The sequence below is a fragment of the Carassius carassius genome, chromosome 11 (assembly GCF_963082965.1).
Source record: "Carassius carassius chromosome 11, fCarCar2.1, whole genome shotgun sequence".
NCBI classification, from domain to species: domain Eukaryota; kingdom Metazoa; phylum Chordata; class Actinopteri; order Cypriniformes; family Cyprinidae; genus Carassius; species Carassius carassius.
In genome coordinates, this window is record NC_081765.1 from 11,121,197 (window position 1) to 11,139,154 (window position 17,958).

The 17,958-nt window shown below is 34.2% G+C and overlaps 1 protein-coding gene across 1 annotated transcript; it reads right to left on the reverse strand.

Annotated features, from left to right (window-relative positions):
* Window positions 1–3,171: 3,171 nt before the first annotated feature.
* On the reverse strand, window positions 3,172–6,548 carry LOC132152400 (transmembrane protein 182-like). The gene is made up of 5 exons (XM_059561171.1): window positions 6,293–6,548; window positions 4,968–5,106; window positions 4,493–4,591; window positions 3,630–3,767; window positions 3,172–3,479 (listed from the first exon to the last, which is right to left on the reverse strand). Exons 1-5 carry the CDS (start codon window positions 6,434–6,436, stop codon window positions 3,253–3,255), a joined length of 747 nt encoding a protein of 248 aa, XP_059417154.1. The 5' UTR covers window positions 6,437–6,548; the 3' UTR covers window positions 3,172–3,252.
* Between the last annotated feature and the right edge of the window lie 11,410 nt (window positions 6,549–17,958).

Below are 17,958 nucleotides of genomic sequence, written 5' to 3' on the forward strand. Positions count from 1 at the left end.
TTTCTTTTTCAATACATTCAGAATTAATTCGCACATCTGTGTCACATCCCACGGAGAGTATGCTGAAAACTTGCGAGTCGTTTAAGGTACCTGGAACATCAATCCCACATCTCAGATTCACAGATAACTCTGATATGTTTAAATAAGAAGCTACAGCCATATGATTAAGATGATTCTTTGTGGAGGTGAATACTTCATAGTAGACAGTTTTAAGGTAAAACAAAAAATTTGAATAAATAAATACATAAAAAATCCTGAAGCGTAAGTAAATAAATTCAACAAATGATTATCAGCAATGACTTGTTACCAAGAGCAAAAATGTAAAAAGATATGTCTTCAAATGTTGTATTATAATATAGCCGACTCTTTGGATTAGATAATATATGATAAAATCAAGATAAGAAATTTGAATTACCGCAAACACATAAAAATTACTAACGGAAAAGACTGTCACAAGTTAAAAAGAAATGTTGTGATGTTGTAATAACAAACACTGTGCCATGAAAGCTTTAATGTGTAGAAGCCTAATTTAATAAATGTATAAGCCCCATGAATTTTAGCATCAGCCTTGAAAAAGATTTTGGTAACACTTTAACATTAGGAAACTACTTTACTTAACATGAACTAACAGTAATAATAATAATAATAATAATAAAAATTATATATATATATATATATATATTGTATTTTTAAAGAAATGTTAACAAAACTTAATACATAATGTAACTATTCATTGTTAGTAAATGTATAAACCAACTTATAGGTCCTTTTAGTAAAGTATGAACAAGATATTACCAGAGCAATAAAAATGTAAAACTGTAAGTTCATAATGTTATATTTATTTATCTGTCTCGCGTGTCAAACATACATTAAGTTCTAACATCATGTACTCCATTTCATTGTCTAGTGTTTTAAGTATGCATTGATTTCTCATGTAACAGTGACCTCTAGTGGCTGAAATGTAGATGGTCCCCCACAAATCAAATGACTCGCAGGTCATAAAGTGAAACCTAGTTTGGCACAGTATAACTGCAGCCTTTTTCAGGAAAAAATGGTCAAAATGGTTTATCCGAGTAACACTAAATCGTTTCCATCTGTACACATTACCTCAGTTCAGACCTAAGGTTAGCATGAGCACGCTCAGCTCTGTTCTCATGTGCAATATTATCCAAGACCTTTAAATAACACACTGCATGGCATTGCAGGAGGCCTACAGCTGGCCCGAGAGAAACCAAATAGAGACAAAGACACACTAAAGACTGACAGTAATAGCTTACATATTCAAACATGCAGAAATAGATACACACAACCTCAATGAGTTCTCTGACAAACAGTTTGGAAAGAGAGCATGCAGCATTACATCTATTGATATGCATTCTTAAGTTTAATGTTTGTACCATTGCCTCAAACAGTCCTATAGTGAGAGTGCATACACAGCTGTCACCTGCCATATAGATGAGTCATTGCTCTTAGCCATTCTGCTGTTATAAGAACGCATCTGTCAGTGTCTCGTCTTCTGTCTGTATCTGATGGGATAACGTAATATTGCCTCATATTCAGTCTTAAAACTGCATTCTCTTTTGGCTTCCTTTGTTTCTTTATCAATGGAATGCAGTTTTTGGTTCTGGAAATGGTTGTAAAAAAAAAAAAAAAAAAAAAAAGAAAACAAAAGAAAAAGAAAAAGAAAACAGAAGAAATGTTTATTGTTGGTTCCCTTCACACATCATAGAACATTCCTACAACATTCCTATTTGGTTCTCCAAAAATGTGGTTCCCCAAATTGAAATGTTAGGAAAACATTCTCTGTTTGCTGGGAATAAATAAGTATTTATTTATTTACTCAGTATTGACAGCTTAAGGTTAAAGGGATAGTTCACCCAAAAATGAAAATTTGATGTTTATCTGCTGACCCCCAGGGCATCTAAGATGTAGTTGACTTTGTTTCTTCAGTAGAACACAAACAGAGATTTTTAACACAAACCGTTGCAGTATGTCAGTCTTATGATGTGAATGGGAATCACCGGTAAAACATACAATAAAATAAATAAAAAATTAAAAAACATAAACAAATCCAAATTAAACCCTGCGGCTCGTGACGATACACTGATGTGTAAAGACACAAAACAATCAGTCACAATATATATATATATATATATAATAAAAAAGTTTCTTGCACAGACTGATCATTTTGTGTCTTTACTAAAAAAAATTTGTGTCCATTTCTAAAATGCATGTAGTTTATCTTATTGTGAACAATTCATCCATTTTTTTTTTAACAACCTTGTCATTTTTAACCAAAAGCCGATCTTCACTTTCACAATTGACAGCAAGCATCATTATTTTTTTTGAGTTCAACACCCACATCTCAAAAATCCGATCGACAACCCTTTCAACTTTTCAACAGAGCTTAATTTTTATTTATTTTTTTAATTAAGGGTTAAATGAATCATTTGAAATAATACAATACATATCAGCTGTACTTGATGGCAATATATAACATTATTTACAAAGCAAATATATATGTGCTGTGGTGTGTGAAGCCTGAGAGGGAAAACACTCAAAAAATCACCAATAAATGAATAATCAAACCGCAATGTGGAACAAACTCAAAAAATTACACTTGATGTTTGAATGAACACTTGAGAAAGTTTAAGCAGTCAAAAAGAGTTTACCAACATGTTGTGTTGTTTTTCCCAAGTAATATAAAAATGTAGAGATATTAACATATTACATATGATATAGACATATTAAACATAATTGAATGCTTTGTACAGTACTACAAATGAGATGATCCCAAACCATCCTTCATCAATGGCTACAGTACTGCTCACAGCACACATGATGGCCAAATACTGAAGCCATATTTGCAAAATTCAAAATTAATAATAGCTGTACCCCACCTTGTCATTAAGTCAGCGCATCTTCAGATTAGAATTGAAGATAATTAAATGAATAGTTTACCCAAAAATTAAAACATACTTTGAATAATTTTGGTATCCAAACAGTTAACAGCAGCCATTGACATCGATAGTAAGGAGAAGAAGAAAAAAAAAACTATGGAAGTCAATGGCTACCATGAACTGTTTGGTTACAAATATTCTTCAAAATATCTTCTTTTGTGTTCAACAGAAGAAAGAAATACATTCAGGTTTGGGACGACATGACGGGGGGTAAATTATGACAATTTAAATTTTGGGGTCAACTATCACTTTAATGCATTTTGTGCAATTGTTTTGAAAGAGTTCACGAGGTTCAGTTATAATGATGTTGGACTGTTCGGCCAATCACCAGGAAGAGAAGACCAGATAGAAGACAGAAGAACACGCCCACCGGAGCAAACATGAAAGAGAGGCCATAACTCATACTGAGCTCGAAATCAGAGCACTTATTCGTCTTCTGATATTCCTTATACGAGCTTATTACATCCAAAACATCTAACCAAAAAACATACATAACAGTGACAACGAGAAGGAAGAAACCTGGAGAAAAGAGACAGCATTGAGAGTTGGACAAATGAATAGCAACACGAAAGAGAGAGATAAAGGGTAAAGTATAAATTAGATGTATGTGAAATTGTTGAGTGCTGCACATGGGATACACTTTACCTCTTCGTGCAATCTTTTACTTACCAGAACTGAGGTAGAGTCCACCTCCTACTTTATAAAGGCAGTGATTGGCAAATGGAGCTGCGCAAATAATAATGAAACCACTGGCCACCACAGCAGCCACACCCAGCAACATAGAGACGCTCCAGAAACCTCTGTAGACTAAATAATGATAATGATTGTTCATTAACACAAACCAGAGGGAAAATAGTTCACATTACAGTAGCCAAAACATTATACACTATGCAGTGACACTAAGGTAGACCTTTAAAAACAATGCTGTATGCTACTTGAAACCCATTTTATTTCTGTAGCTTCACTGTGAAGCATGATATTTGTGGAGGAAAAAAAGGTTTGACTTGATTTGCATCTTGAGTTTAGGTGGAGAGCGTTAAAAAATATAAGGGGTTTGTGATGTCAACCAAAAAGTCATTTCAGAGACAGAGTAAGTTACTACAATTTTTTTTTTTTAATACTTAGAATAAGAACAATAAGACAATAAAAAAGTAAATATGGTTCATTTTAATTTCATATTGACAGCTGATACACAGTTATTTAAGCAGGCTAATTATTTAAAGCAAGATAATTATTAAAACAATAATTAAAAAACAATTATTTAAAAATATATACAATTTTTTTGTTAGTTGGTATGATTTTATTATAAAACCATATCAGCTACAATGAGTATTTTAATGGTGAGAAGTGGGATAAATTAAATATAACAAAATATTAATAAACTGAATTTAAAAACAAATTGAAAAAAATAGAAGTGTGGAGGAGTTGAAAGATACTGATATTGGAATTTGGCATTAGGGGCATAAACAATATTCATGTGTTAAATAAACTAAAATGATAAATAAATCAACTTCAACGATCAATAAACTTACTTATGGCAGTCTGATAACTGGTAGTGTTGTAGCTCTGGTCAGGGAATGGAAAGGGAAGAAGATATGCAGGTTTGCATTCCCTCGCATGTGGCTGATTTACTAAGGGAAGATCAAGAAGAATTGTAATTTTTTAGTGTGCTAGTTCATTATTCATTCTTTCATATAAATCATTGTTTAAATTAAGATACAGAACTGTAGCATATCCGAGTTGTTTGCTGACTGAGGTAATCTGAACACCTATTCCCTCCCTTTGAACCTTTGGTGGGCTTCTGCAGGGCAACAGGTCAGACCCCTGTGATATTTGTGGCAAAGTCTCACCCAGAGCTTCACAAGAGGGCTAAATGCCACGTTCAGTGAGCACGACTGAGCACATCCCACTTTGTAAAATGAATTAATGGGAAAAGTTTATAATAAGGTTCAGTTAATTAAAATGAGTTAATGATGTTGCACCGAGGGAAATATAACAGCCTCTTACCAAACCAGAACTTCCACAGATCATCATCATTCATGATTTCATTAAAGCTACAGCGCCAAAAGAAGCCCTCATGATGAAAGGTAATGTTCTGGTCTTCACTAAATTGGTCCTGACCCTGGTTAACCACAATATCACCTCGCTGTGAAGGAGCAGAGAGAAGAGGTCAGAGAGCAATGGACACATGTTGTTAAGCCACTGAAATTACAAATTTAAAAAAACAACTAGAGGACTGACACTTGCAGTCTATGGATGGACATATGCTTTTTATGTGATGCAGTTTACAAAAAAACAAAGTCAAGAACATTATGGATTATGTGCTTTATGGCATTCCACTGAACCCTGCTCGAAAATTCAACTTAAACTGGTAACCGTTAACCCGTTGACCAGTGACAATGTTTCAAATATAGCTTGGATGATCTTAGACCATCTAATGACCAGCCTGGCCACCTAGAAACCTTCAAGAGGTACTTCAAGAGGAGTGTGCACTAGACCAATAGCAGGTAAGCATAGCAATTACTTTCTGAAAAAAAAAATATATATTTACATTTAAGCACCACCAATGAAAATATAAAGAAATACTATGATAGATGAAAACAGTTCAACATTAAGCTTTCCTGGAGATTTCCTGTTGGTGCTGTTGGCATCTGTCTTTCAGACTCGAAGCACACGGATGCATCCAACACACTCTCGTGGCAAATCGTCAGAACCATTTTGATGAATTTGTATCCATAATACAACCACTGACAGTTATGTTTAGGGGTGGACCTTTGATGCATACTTTTTTCAGAATTTCAGCCTTGTGAAATAGCTGCGTTCTCTCATGAGATTGAGTTGGACGCATTTCAGTTACAACTGAAATATCCCTCCCAGTGCTTTATGAGGCAAACCTAAGTCATTTGTGACTTCTATTTGAATAGACACTGCACTGAGATTCCAGTTCCGTTGTTTAGTATTAAGTGTGGTGTCAAACCACAGCATGCGATAGTCTACACTCAAGCAACTCTGAGACTGTAAATAGTGCATATGAGGATGTCATGCAACTGTCACTGCTTATAAACCAAATATGCCCATGACTGCTTGAGGATCTTGCTTCAGTAAGGATCAGAGAGCTGAAATCTAGTTCAGTTTAGTTTCAATACAAAACAGATACACTAAAATCCAAAACATACAATTCTAAAGAGACTCATTTCATATTTTTAGACAGGCAATCCCTAAATCTACTCTTCTGATAATGCTCCAGAACTAATATTCATATCAATAAAATAGTCATCCACTTCAAGCATTTTTTCTTTGCCCTCAAAAATTGAAAGAACACTTCCACCCACCTGCAAAGTAACCGGACCATTTGAATGTGAATTGCAGGTCTCAGATGCCAAGAGCCAATAGTCCGTGCCAAAAGACAAGAGAATGAAAAGAGTTGCCAAGGCACCGAAGAGCCCAGCAAAAAATAATGCCACATGTAACTTCATGATGACAATCTTTCTCAGTTGTTTACTTCGCGTTAAACAGTCTCTCCTCCTTCCCACATAAAGAAGGCACTGAAATTAAGTAACTCCTCACAATCTGCGTGAAAAATAGTTTCTTAGTTTATTTATGCTCAGCAAGGTTTATAGTATGTGAACACAAGTGGCTGTTTAGTATTCTTTTGAGATCCAAAAGTTGTGTTTGTGTCAGTGTCCTCTTCCCTATCCAGAGCAGGACCTGCCACTGGATGGGGAGTGGGCTTCATGACAGCACACTAGCGTAGAGCTGCCCATTGAGCTATTTTGGTGAGATGAGTGAAGGTGCCTGCTGTCTCTCTAATAGGAGTGGTTTAAGAATGGGATTTCAGCAGGGACATGAGTGGATCAAAATATCCCACCACAGGACAATCAACTGAGAGAGGAATAAAAATGAAGAAACTAGAGCCCAGCATTTCCAAACTCTGTCACAAATCCCATCAACATCTGAGAACTGAACTCTGAAGGATGTTAATGAAGCTGAAACCAGGTTAATAGAGTAAATACATCAATTTAGACATACCATGTTGATATACATTTATATGCATTACTCTTCAAAAATTTGGGTTTAAAAATGTATAGTTTTATTCAGCAATGATGCATTCATTTGTCTATCAAAACTGAAAAGCATGTATAATGTTGCAAAAGATTTCGATTTCATATAAATGCTGCTCCTTTGAAGTTTCTACTCATCTACTCATTCTACTCATAAGAATACTGAAAAAGCATCAGTTTCCACAAAACTATTGAGCTGCTGTTTTCAATGTTGAAATGTTTCTTAAGCAGAAAATCTTATCGCAAGCGCTTTTTTGAGTAAACTTATCAAACGGGGACTAAAGTCCACCCAACTTAAAATAATAACTTAATATCACAAGTTGTCACAACATAAAAAGTCGTGTTAACCTAAAAAATATCAGAACAATTTTTTTTTTGTTTACTAAACATAAGGCCTATTATCTTCATTTACTGACACTTTTATCCAAAGCAACTTACAATTGCTATATACACATCAGAGGTCACACGCCTCTGGAGCAACTAGGAGTTAAGTGTCTTGCTCAGGGACACATTGGTGTGTCACAGTGGATTTGAACCAGGGTCTTTCACACCAAAGGCATGTGTCTTATCCACTGCAACAACACCAACACCACCATCTATGCATACACAACTTTTTTTATTATTGAAAGATTGTGTCCAAAGCACAAGGACATACCAAGTCTTGTATATTAACTTCTTTAATGAATGCATTTTACACTGAACTCAACACATGGTATATAATGCATGTTAAATAAATCCAGTGTTAATTATACCTTCATACGTTAGCAGTCTTGTGGCATGAAGTCACATGTATTTAACAATTTTTCTTTTCTTTTTTTAAAGGAACTGGGCAAAGTTACGTCCAGTGGACGTCTTTTTATGTCTTTGCAGACGTTGAAAAGATGTCCACTGAGGAGACAGAATGTTTTTATGACATCTTTTTTTTAAATGTTTTTTATGTCTTCTGTACGCCCGATATAGACGTTCACAGATCCTCCTTACAAGGTTTTGTGACTTTATTTCTGTCAGACATCTAGAGAAGCTCTTATTGAGAATTAACAGAGGTTTAAATGTTGATACTTGATTCATTTCACCATTGTGGTGGCAAGTGTTTGGTTTAGTTGGGATCTTGGTCCAGTTACTTATAGTGTTAGCTTGTCTCTTGCTGCTGTAATGGTGTATTACTGAAACACTGTTTTTGTGGTGAAGAAAGGTAAAATTAAACGAGCTCAGGTGTTATCAGCTCTTTGTTGGTGATGAGAAAGTCATCACATAGCTAATACAGTGGTTCCCAAACCTGTCCTGGAGTACCCCCAACACTACACGTTTTCTTTGTCTCCCTAATTAAACACATCTGATTCAACTCATTATCACATGGGTGAATCAATGAGTTGAATCAGATGTTTTTAATTAGGGAGACAAAGAAAACGTGCAGTGTTGGGGGTACTCCAGGACAGGTTCGGGAACCACAGACATAATAAGTATTTGAGATCAGAAAGTAAGTTTTGTTTGATGTATACACTTGACTTCAACTCTCTTTGCCACAATTTACAACACACAGTTACAGCAGCAAGAGACAAGCCATCACCAACAAAGAGCTGATATCACCTGAGCTCTCTTAAATGTCGTCTTTCGCCGCCACAAAAACAGCGTTTTAAAATGCACCATTACAGCAGCAAGAGACAAGCTAACACTATAAGTAACTGGACCAAGATCCCAACTAAACCAAACACTGTCCACCGCAATGGTGACTTCAAATGAATCAAGTATCAACATTTAAACCTCTGTTAATTCTCAATAAGAGCTTCTCTAGATGTCTGACAGAAATAAAGTCACAAAACCTTGTAAGGAGGATCTGTGAACATCTATATCGGGCGTACAGAAGACATTAAAAACATTTTTAAAAAAGACGTCATAAAAACATTCTGTCTCCTCAGTGGACGTCTTTTCAACGTCTACAAATACATAAAAAGACGTCCACTGGACGTAACTTTGCCCAGTGGATTATGTTGATGTTAAAATACGCAATAAAGTAATTTTCAAATAATAGTTCCTTTAAAAACAAACAAAAATGTTAAATACATGTTGAAAGGTACTTCATGCCACAAGACTATCGGGCGCCGTAAAGCTGTAAAAGCTGCTCATGCTGAAAATAACAGCAACATTTTGTCACATTTAGCTTCAAACAATGTTTAAAAAACTGGTATGAATTTTTGACGGTCACTTTTTAGCACATTTATAACAATATTTGTCAACTTAGAGACATTTTAAATAGTTAAATATAAATATTAAATGTTACACCTAAATGTTAAATCTAAATGCTAAATGTTAAATCTAAATGTTAAATCTAAATCTAAATGTAAATATAAAATCTAAATGTTAAATCTAAATCTAAATGTTAAATCTAAATGTTAAATATGAATATAAATCTAAATGTTAAATCTAAATGTTAAATATAAATCTAAATCTAAATGTTGAATCTAAATGTTTCGGTTGAAACTAAATATTTAGCTAATATGCAAATTCAAAATGCCGGAAGTGCCAAAATAAAAGCTCGATGAGGTCAGTGTGTGTTTATAGCATCGTGTTAAATAAGGAACGAATAAAAAGCATCTCATCCGAGGAAATTGACTCTTGGACATGGATTATCTTGATAATGACTACCTAAAATAATAAACACGTTTGGAGAAACTTTATTTGAAGAGTACGCTAGTGTATGTAGATTTTAATGTTAGGGAACAATGTGAGTGATGTGTACGTTTTAGTAGGAAAACTTATCATCTGATCCACACTCAGGAACAGAAGAGGGCGGTATTGGCCAATAAGCTGGATGCCAACCGCCGTTAAACTGGGAAGAAGACGAATATGACAGCTTGTTGTGAGTTACAATGGTGAGATTATATTTTTTCACGAAATAATTATTTAAATTTAAGAGAACAAGTTATTTTCATACAGTGGTATTGATTTTGGAGTTAATAATCTATTAAATCTAAGGTCTAAAGTCAGCAACATATAAGCAAAAGGTGTAAAGACGCTATCCTCCGGTTTCACAGGCAAGACTAATTGAGCCATGGTCTGATCCTGGCTTAATCTAAACCCTGTTTGTTACTTACATAATATAGCATATTTGTGATTGTGCTGTAAAAACACGTTTTATAATGAATAACTAACAGGGGAGCTCCATTAAGTACACGACTCAAAAGTGGATTTAAATAAACCATATATAACGTTACATCTTGAAGACTATTAATAAATGTCTATCATCTGACAAGATACACTTTGATAAGTATTGCAGGTGAGCACATTTAACAGACATGAAACAGGCATCTGAGTTCACTCATTGTTGTCAACACTGCTTTAGATGAGTGTAAGTCATGTAATCAAACACATCTACATACAGTAACTAAACCCAGGTTATCTATTTTATTTGTCCATTTGCAATATTGATAATTTTAGGAACATTTGTGTTGGATAAAAAGCGAGTTACATCATTTACTAACTCAACATGCAGATGCAGTATATTACAGATAAATCACAGAGGAGACTGACTCTTGTCTGGATGTTACAGGAACAGATTATGTTTATCTGCTGTAGAGTGACTGATGAAGAAATGCTGCCATCAAAGGATTTGTGTAAGTACACTACAAAAATAAATGAAACATTTTAATTAGTTTAATTTCAAAGAGTTATAACAGCACTTTTCTTATTGTTGATTTCTGTGCATTTGCTGCAAGGAAAGGGGGAAAAAGGAAATACCTGAAACAAAAGAATAAAGTAATGACTTTTTGTAGTGTGTGTGTGTGTGTGTGTGTGTGTGTGTGTGTGTGTGTGTGTGTGTGTGTGTGTGTGTGTATTTGTGTAGGTTATGAAAATGTCTGCAGACTGGTGTGTGCACTGAGGATGGAGAAGTCCACTGCAGCATCCGGAAATGGTCCAGAGATATGGATGAGATTATCCATCACTCCAGCTCTTACTGTCTCATCAGGACCAGATGCTGCTGTGGTCTCTTCCTCATCGGTGGCCCCAGAGCAGCGAGAGCATATAGAGAAAGACCAAAAGACACAGAGGATTTGATTTTGGTAAAGTTTGTTCTGCTGGTTTCTGTTTATACAATGAAGGCTGACTTTCAGAAGCTTCAAAAAGCATCATCAAAAAATGTGATGGAGCTTTTATCTGAAGACAGTGCTCTTATTACAGGGGCCTACAATCCTCTGATCCACCTGGAGAAAAGAGCCATGCTCACAGACATACTGCTGGTTTTGAACCAGTTCAGTGGTTTAGCCCACTACAAAAATAATAAATTAATGCATGTACTTGTAAACTATGTGTAAATGTTTTAAAGGTAGTGGTGCTCATTGAGAGCAGGCACACGATTGTTTGGAGCAGACACAGCAGTCAGATTGTCCTGCACGTGTTCTTCTGCTCTCGCTTCAAGGTTGTGTGGTTCAGAGAGCCGACATCATGGTCTTCCTCATCCTGTTGCTCAACGACATCCCCGTTGAGAAGAGTGAGACTGTGAAGCACAGCGCAGCAGCAGAATCAGAACAGCTGTGTTGAGATGATAGTAAGATGTGGGGTTCACCATCTGTAAATACATGATTGTTAGAACAGTAAGTTTGAATGAAGCTTTGTTTCATGTGTTGTTGACTGTACATGTATGCATTTATTGTGATGCTAACATTTATACATTCTTTTAATCATTTAAACATGTTTCTTGTTGTCAGTAAATAAAATATAAATATTTTATCTATTCGTGTATTAATTGCTTGACTGAAAACTGATGCATTCACATCAACTGCATTAGTGTATATTCATGTATAGCTATGTCACGATAGAAAATACATTTTGCTTCTTTTACTAAAATGTAATTTTAAGGAAAAAAATGTATATAATTATTGATTGGCATTTATCATTATTATTGCATGTAAGTGTTGGTGTGGGCAAAGGATGCAGTTCATTATGGGGCAATCTTAATTTTTGAGTAGTAATACTTACATTTTTAGAGTATAAAATCATCAGTCTTCTCCAAAGGTGAGATCTTCGAGCAGCTGTTCGACGAGTCGCTGAGAGAAACTGTACTGGACTGTGGAGTTAGTGATGCTGTGAAGTGGTGGTGCTCCTGTACCTCTTTTTATTATTATTGCCAAACTTATAACATAAAAGATCAGGGTAAGACGGTCGTATTTAACAATAACAATCATAACGCCATAAAAAAGTAAATACAAATGTAACGTGTTCATCATATGATATCCTATACAAGAAAAAAAAATCACATAAAATAATTGAAAAAAGTATTATAGAGATAACGATTTGTGGTTTTCTAATTCTATATATAAAAAAATAACATTAGTGGAGTTAAAAATATAAAAAATACAGGAGCATTGAGCAGCATAGAGCGCCCTCTCGTGGCGGTAGACGGTCATGTTTTCTCTTGGTTCATGTCAAATTAATTTTGATAAGTCACAGAACCAGCCAAACTATGAAAAAAGTGCGATTTATAGTCCGGAAAATACGGTAGTCATTATCAAGATAATCCATGTCCAAGAGTCAATTTCCTCGGATGAGATGATTTGTATTCGTTCCTTATTTAACACAATGCTATAAACACACACTGACCTCATCGAGCTTTTATTTTGGCACTTCCGGCATTTTTAATTAGCATATTAGCTAAATATTTAGTTTCAACCGAAACATTTAGATTCAACATTTATATTTAACATTTAGATTTAAGATTTAGATTTAAGATTTATATTTAACATTTATATTTATATTTAACATTTAGATTTAACATTTAGATTTAACATTTATATTTATGTTTAACATTTAGATTTTATATTTAGATTTAGATTTAACATTTAACATTTAGGTTTAACATTTAATATTTATATTTAACTATTTAAAATATCTCTAAGTTGACAAATATTGTTGTAAATGTGCTAAAAAGTGACCGTCAAAAAATTCATACCGTTTTTTTTACATTGTTTGAAGCTAAATGTGACAAAATGTTGCTGTTATTTTCAGCATGAGCAGCTTTACAAACGGCGCCCGATACAAGACTGCTAACGTATGAAGGTATAATTAACACTGGATTTATTTAACATGCATTATATACCATGTGTTGAGTTCAGTGTAAAATGCATTCATTAAAGAAGTTAATATACAAGACTTGGTATGTCCTTGTGCTTTGGACACAATTTTTCAATAATAAAAAAAGTTGTGTATGCATAGATGGTGGTGTTGGTGTTGGTGCAGTGGATAAGACACATGCCTTTGGTGTGAAAGACCCTGGTTCAAATCCACTGTGACACACCAATGTGTCCCTGAGCAAGACACTTAACTCCTAGTTGCTCCAGAGGCGTGTGACCTCTGATGTGTATATAGCAATTGTAAGTTGCTTTGGATAAAAGTGTCAGCTAAATGTCGATAATAGGCCTTGTGAACAAAAAATATTTTGTTCTAATATTTTTTAGGTTAACATTACTATTTATTGTGACAAGTTGTGACAACTTGTGATATTAAGTTATTTTAAGTTGGGTGGACCTTAGTCCCCATTTGTTAAGTTTACTCAAAAAAGCGCTTGCGATAAGTTGCCTTCTTTTTTTAAGTTGACGCAACTTTTTTATTTTTACAGTGAGAGGGATCATGTGGGACTGAAGACTGGAGTAATGGCTGCTAAAAATCAGGTATAAATCACAGGAATAAATTTTTTTTTTTTTAATATATTAAAATAGAAAACATTAATCCACAGAGAGCATTAGATACTTCTTTCAAAAACATACTAATAAATAAATAAATAAATAAACATCAAATCCCACTGACCCCAAACTTTTAAACAGCAGTATAACTGCTTCCACTATGTATCATGATTTACCTTATATCTATTGATTGAAATTGTCAGAAAATACACTCATTATACGCAGAGGTGGAAAGTAACGAATTACATTTACTCGCGTTACTGTAATTGAGTAGCTTTTTTGTGTACTTCTACTTTTTTAAGTATTTTTTTTAATCTGTAATTTTACTTTTACTTAAGTATATTTAGTTTGAAGTATTGTACTTCGCTACATTTTAAAACACATTAATTACTGAGTAAAAAAAAAATCGCTCCCTGGAAGCTATGTCAGTAAATAATGGGCAGGAGGGCAAACTGGCGCTAAAATCACAAGAAAGATGCAGACGGACAAAACAGGCGTTAGTGGTGCAGACACCGCTGAAAACGAAACCCCGTCATATTCTGAAGTTGAACTTGAAGGAAATGAAGTGAACCCCTGCCCATATTTATACTCTATTATGCTGTGTATGCTGTGCTTGCCTAGGGAGACCAAACTAGCAGTTTATAAAATCTCGACAAGACATCAACCCCACGTAATGTAAAAAAAAAAAACCAACGGTCAAATATGTACTATTGTGTATTATGTATTGTGTTAATCAGCTACATGTCGGCTGACTCGATTTTCTTCTCATACATTCCCGTAGCGTCACAGTGCATTTCCCTGAAGAAGCCGAGCGACTTCAATGGGGCTGCTTTGAACAGTTTTTTTCAGTGCTCCGAAGCTAGACGGTCATTGGATAAATGCTGCGATTATGTCCCGCCCACGGACGCTCAGCGTCTCTGGAGGTGAATGAAGACTGGGCTTCCGCGTGATGATTGGAGGATCTGTCGATCTCCTTTTGACTGACAGCGGTCTGCACCATAAGAAGTCGGTGAAGCTGTTTCACGCTCAGTCCCATGATCGCGGATTTCTCAAGTGTATTCGAAAGACAAACTTCGGCAATATTTCTTGATATTTGTAAAATGCAGAACCACCACAAAATTGAATTGGTAACTAAGACAGATTGAAAATGTGCGCGCGCGCACACACACACACACACACACACTATAGCCATCTAGTGGTTAAAGTGATTTATTACAATTTTTAAACTGAATTTCCCCAAAAATGGGCAAAAATCTTACATTAAACCTTATAAAATTATCCATGGTATCCCCATGTATGAAAGTTAGAAATCTGGGTCTTTTATGAAGTGAATTTTACCTGAAATGCTTTTTTCTTTTTTTGTAAAAAAAAAGCCTATTTAAATAAATATTTATTTATAGAAATGTAAAAGATTTAAATCCTCCAAAAACTGTACAAAGTTTAGTAAAAACATAAATGAACAGAGTAAAATTACATTTGTAAAAAATTTAAATATTTTACTATTACAAAATGAAATGTTATTGTCTGGGGTCAAAAAGACCCCGAGTGTCACTACAAATGAAAACCATCAGAGGGTTATAATGTAGGCCGAAAATGAGCTTCCCCTCTTTGAAAGACCAGCAGCCGCCACTGATATATATATATATATATATATATATATATATTTATTTATATATTTATATTTATTAAATATATATTTATATTTATATATATATATTTATATATATATATATATATTTATTTTTTTTTACAACAGGACAGCAAACTAAGAGACTTGCGTTTTAGACACCATATTGCCGTATTTCTACAACAAAAATTTATTCCAAACACAGCCACCAAAGCAAAATTTTGCATCTCTGAGCAACATGACAGTGTTTCGTTCCTGAATGAATCAACCGTTTAAATGATTTGGTTCAATCGCAATGACTCACTTATTAACAGTGACTTGCTGACACATACTGGCCATTTTAATTTAATTTCACATTTAAAGTATCTTTTGATTTTTTTTTTTTTTATAATTAAGTTTTTATAATTTCAAATGAGCATTCAACATTTTATGTCTGGCATATCAAAACATTATTCATGCATTTGTAACTGCAGGTTAAATGCATTCTTGTCCTGCACTAAACAGTGTGTAAATACATCTAAATGCCACGTCCGATGAAGCTTTTGCATTTCCTCTGTATTGAAAAGATGAGTTTGTTGATACTGATTTGCCTGGTAACAGCCCAAATGTTTTATTATTCTAAATAACTGATTCCTTTAATTAAAAACAACTAGTTTGAGATTAATAGGCCTATCCCAGGGGTGTCAAACTCAGTTCCTGGAGGGCCGTAGCCCTGCAGAGTTTAGTTCTAACCCTGCTCCAGCACACATATCATGTAGTTTTCAAATAAACCTAAATGATTAGATTTGCTGGATCAGGTGTGTTTAATTAGGGTTATATCTAAACTGTGCAGGACTGTGGCCCTCCAGGAACTGAGTTTGACACCCTTGGCCTGTCCCATTTTTGACTCCCTCCCACTGTTAAAATGTAACTAAGTAATTTTTACTCTGAGTAAATTTTAAATGAGCTACTTTTTACTTTTACTTGAGTTGATTTTTTAGACTGGTACTTTTACTTGTACTTAAGTAAAATTTCATTAATGTAATGGTACTTTTACTTGAGTAGAATATTTTTGTACTCTTTCCACCTCTGATTATACGTCAAGTGGGGCATTTTGCATAGAGCAGATAATTATCACTGTGCTGTGAATGAAGACCAGAGCCACTGAAGTGGACATAAACTGGCTTTTCCTGAACATCTGCCCTTGCATTGAGCTGAGGGTAGAGGGATATTTAGGGATTAGAGATAACAGGAGAACAATTTTACAATCTTAAATTAAAAATAATTACAACAGATGCACATTGATGACTGCAAGTGCTGGAAGTCTTGTGTGATGTGGTAATGACTCTCTGTGGTGTTTTTGCACAGTAGAGCTGAGGTGGTTTTATATAGAGTTCCCTGTGCTGCTCAATTTATCTCTGCACACTTTATCCTGTTATAATATTGAGAAACAACAGTCCTTTTCATCCATGCAGGAAGACAAAGTTCATGCTACTTTACTGTTCATTTGGATTCATTATCTTAAATTAAGCTGTTATATGTTCTGTTATACAAAATCAAAAGCATTCCTTTACCACGAGATGTGAGGATGGGTAATTGTGAGTGTGTTCATGTAAACTATCTTGGGAACATCACTGTATCAGCTGCTCTGTGATGATTGAGTGTCTTGGCTTCCCCAATTCCACATTCAAAGCCAGAGAGGATTTGTAAACAAAATTCCAGAGAGAACCATGACATAATGTTGGACTGAGTAAAGCTCACCTGACAGTATAACATGTGGATAATGATTATAGGTACATACTCAAATTCACACAAAAAAATAAATAAATAAATAAATAAAAAAAACTGTTGAGGTCTGTAGATCAAGGCAGGTTATGTGAGAAATATAAACCGAAGGTCATGCAAGTTCTCAAACGGCTTCCACCCTCTCACTCAAGTGACCCAACAAGTTGGTACAGTCTGACAAAGAAGAAAGACTCCCAGATGGGGCTCAAGTATGCAAAATAAATGATTATGACCATATAGAGCTGTTTAGTACAAAACACAATAAACTACATATATATATATATATATATATATATATATATATATATATATATATATATATATATATATATATATATATATATATATATATATATATATATATATACTAAGCTAATAGGTTAAAGAAAGAAAGAAAGAAAAATTAATTATTTAATTGATTCAAATCAAACTAGATTGAGGGCCGTGGGCTAACTATTAAAATGTATTTTTTTTATTTACATTTTTTCCTAATTAATGTTGTTCAGTTGCTTTGACATAATCTTTTTTGTTTAAAGCGCTATATAAATAAAGGTGCCTTGACTTGACTATATTAAAGATGTTTTTTTTATCAAATTAAATGATAGGCTATTATTTTTAATAATATTTCAACGCAAAAATTTTACAAAAACATTCCAACAAACATATAAATTCAACATTTATGAAGATTGGCTGGGATTGTTGTGTTTAAAACATTTTCACTTCCTTTGAGCAAAGTCCTTTTATATTGTCTCTGCTTTGAGGAAGCAACGAAAAATTGAGAAACACCCAATTTGAAATATTTCAAAATAAACGTTCAATTTTAGAAGATTACCTGCAATACCTGCTTCATATCATCCGCAATTCAAATGCAG

Excerpts from the sequence above, each read along its gene's own strand:
- LOC132152400 (XM_059561171.1), bottom strand. The coding sequence starts at position 6,436 with ATGAAGTTACATGTGGCATTATTTTTTGCTGGGCTCTTCGGTGCCTTG. Across the intron at positions 4,592-4,967 it reads TCTGTGGAAGTTCTGGTTTG|TAAATCAGCCACATGCGAGG; the intron begins GTAAGAGGCTGT and ends ATCTTCCCTTAG. Across the intron at positions 3,768-4,492 it reads CAGTTATCAGACTGCCATAA|TCTACAGAGGTTTCTGGAGC; the intron begins GTAAGTTTATTG and ends ATCATTATTTAG.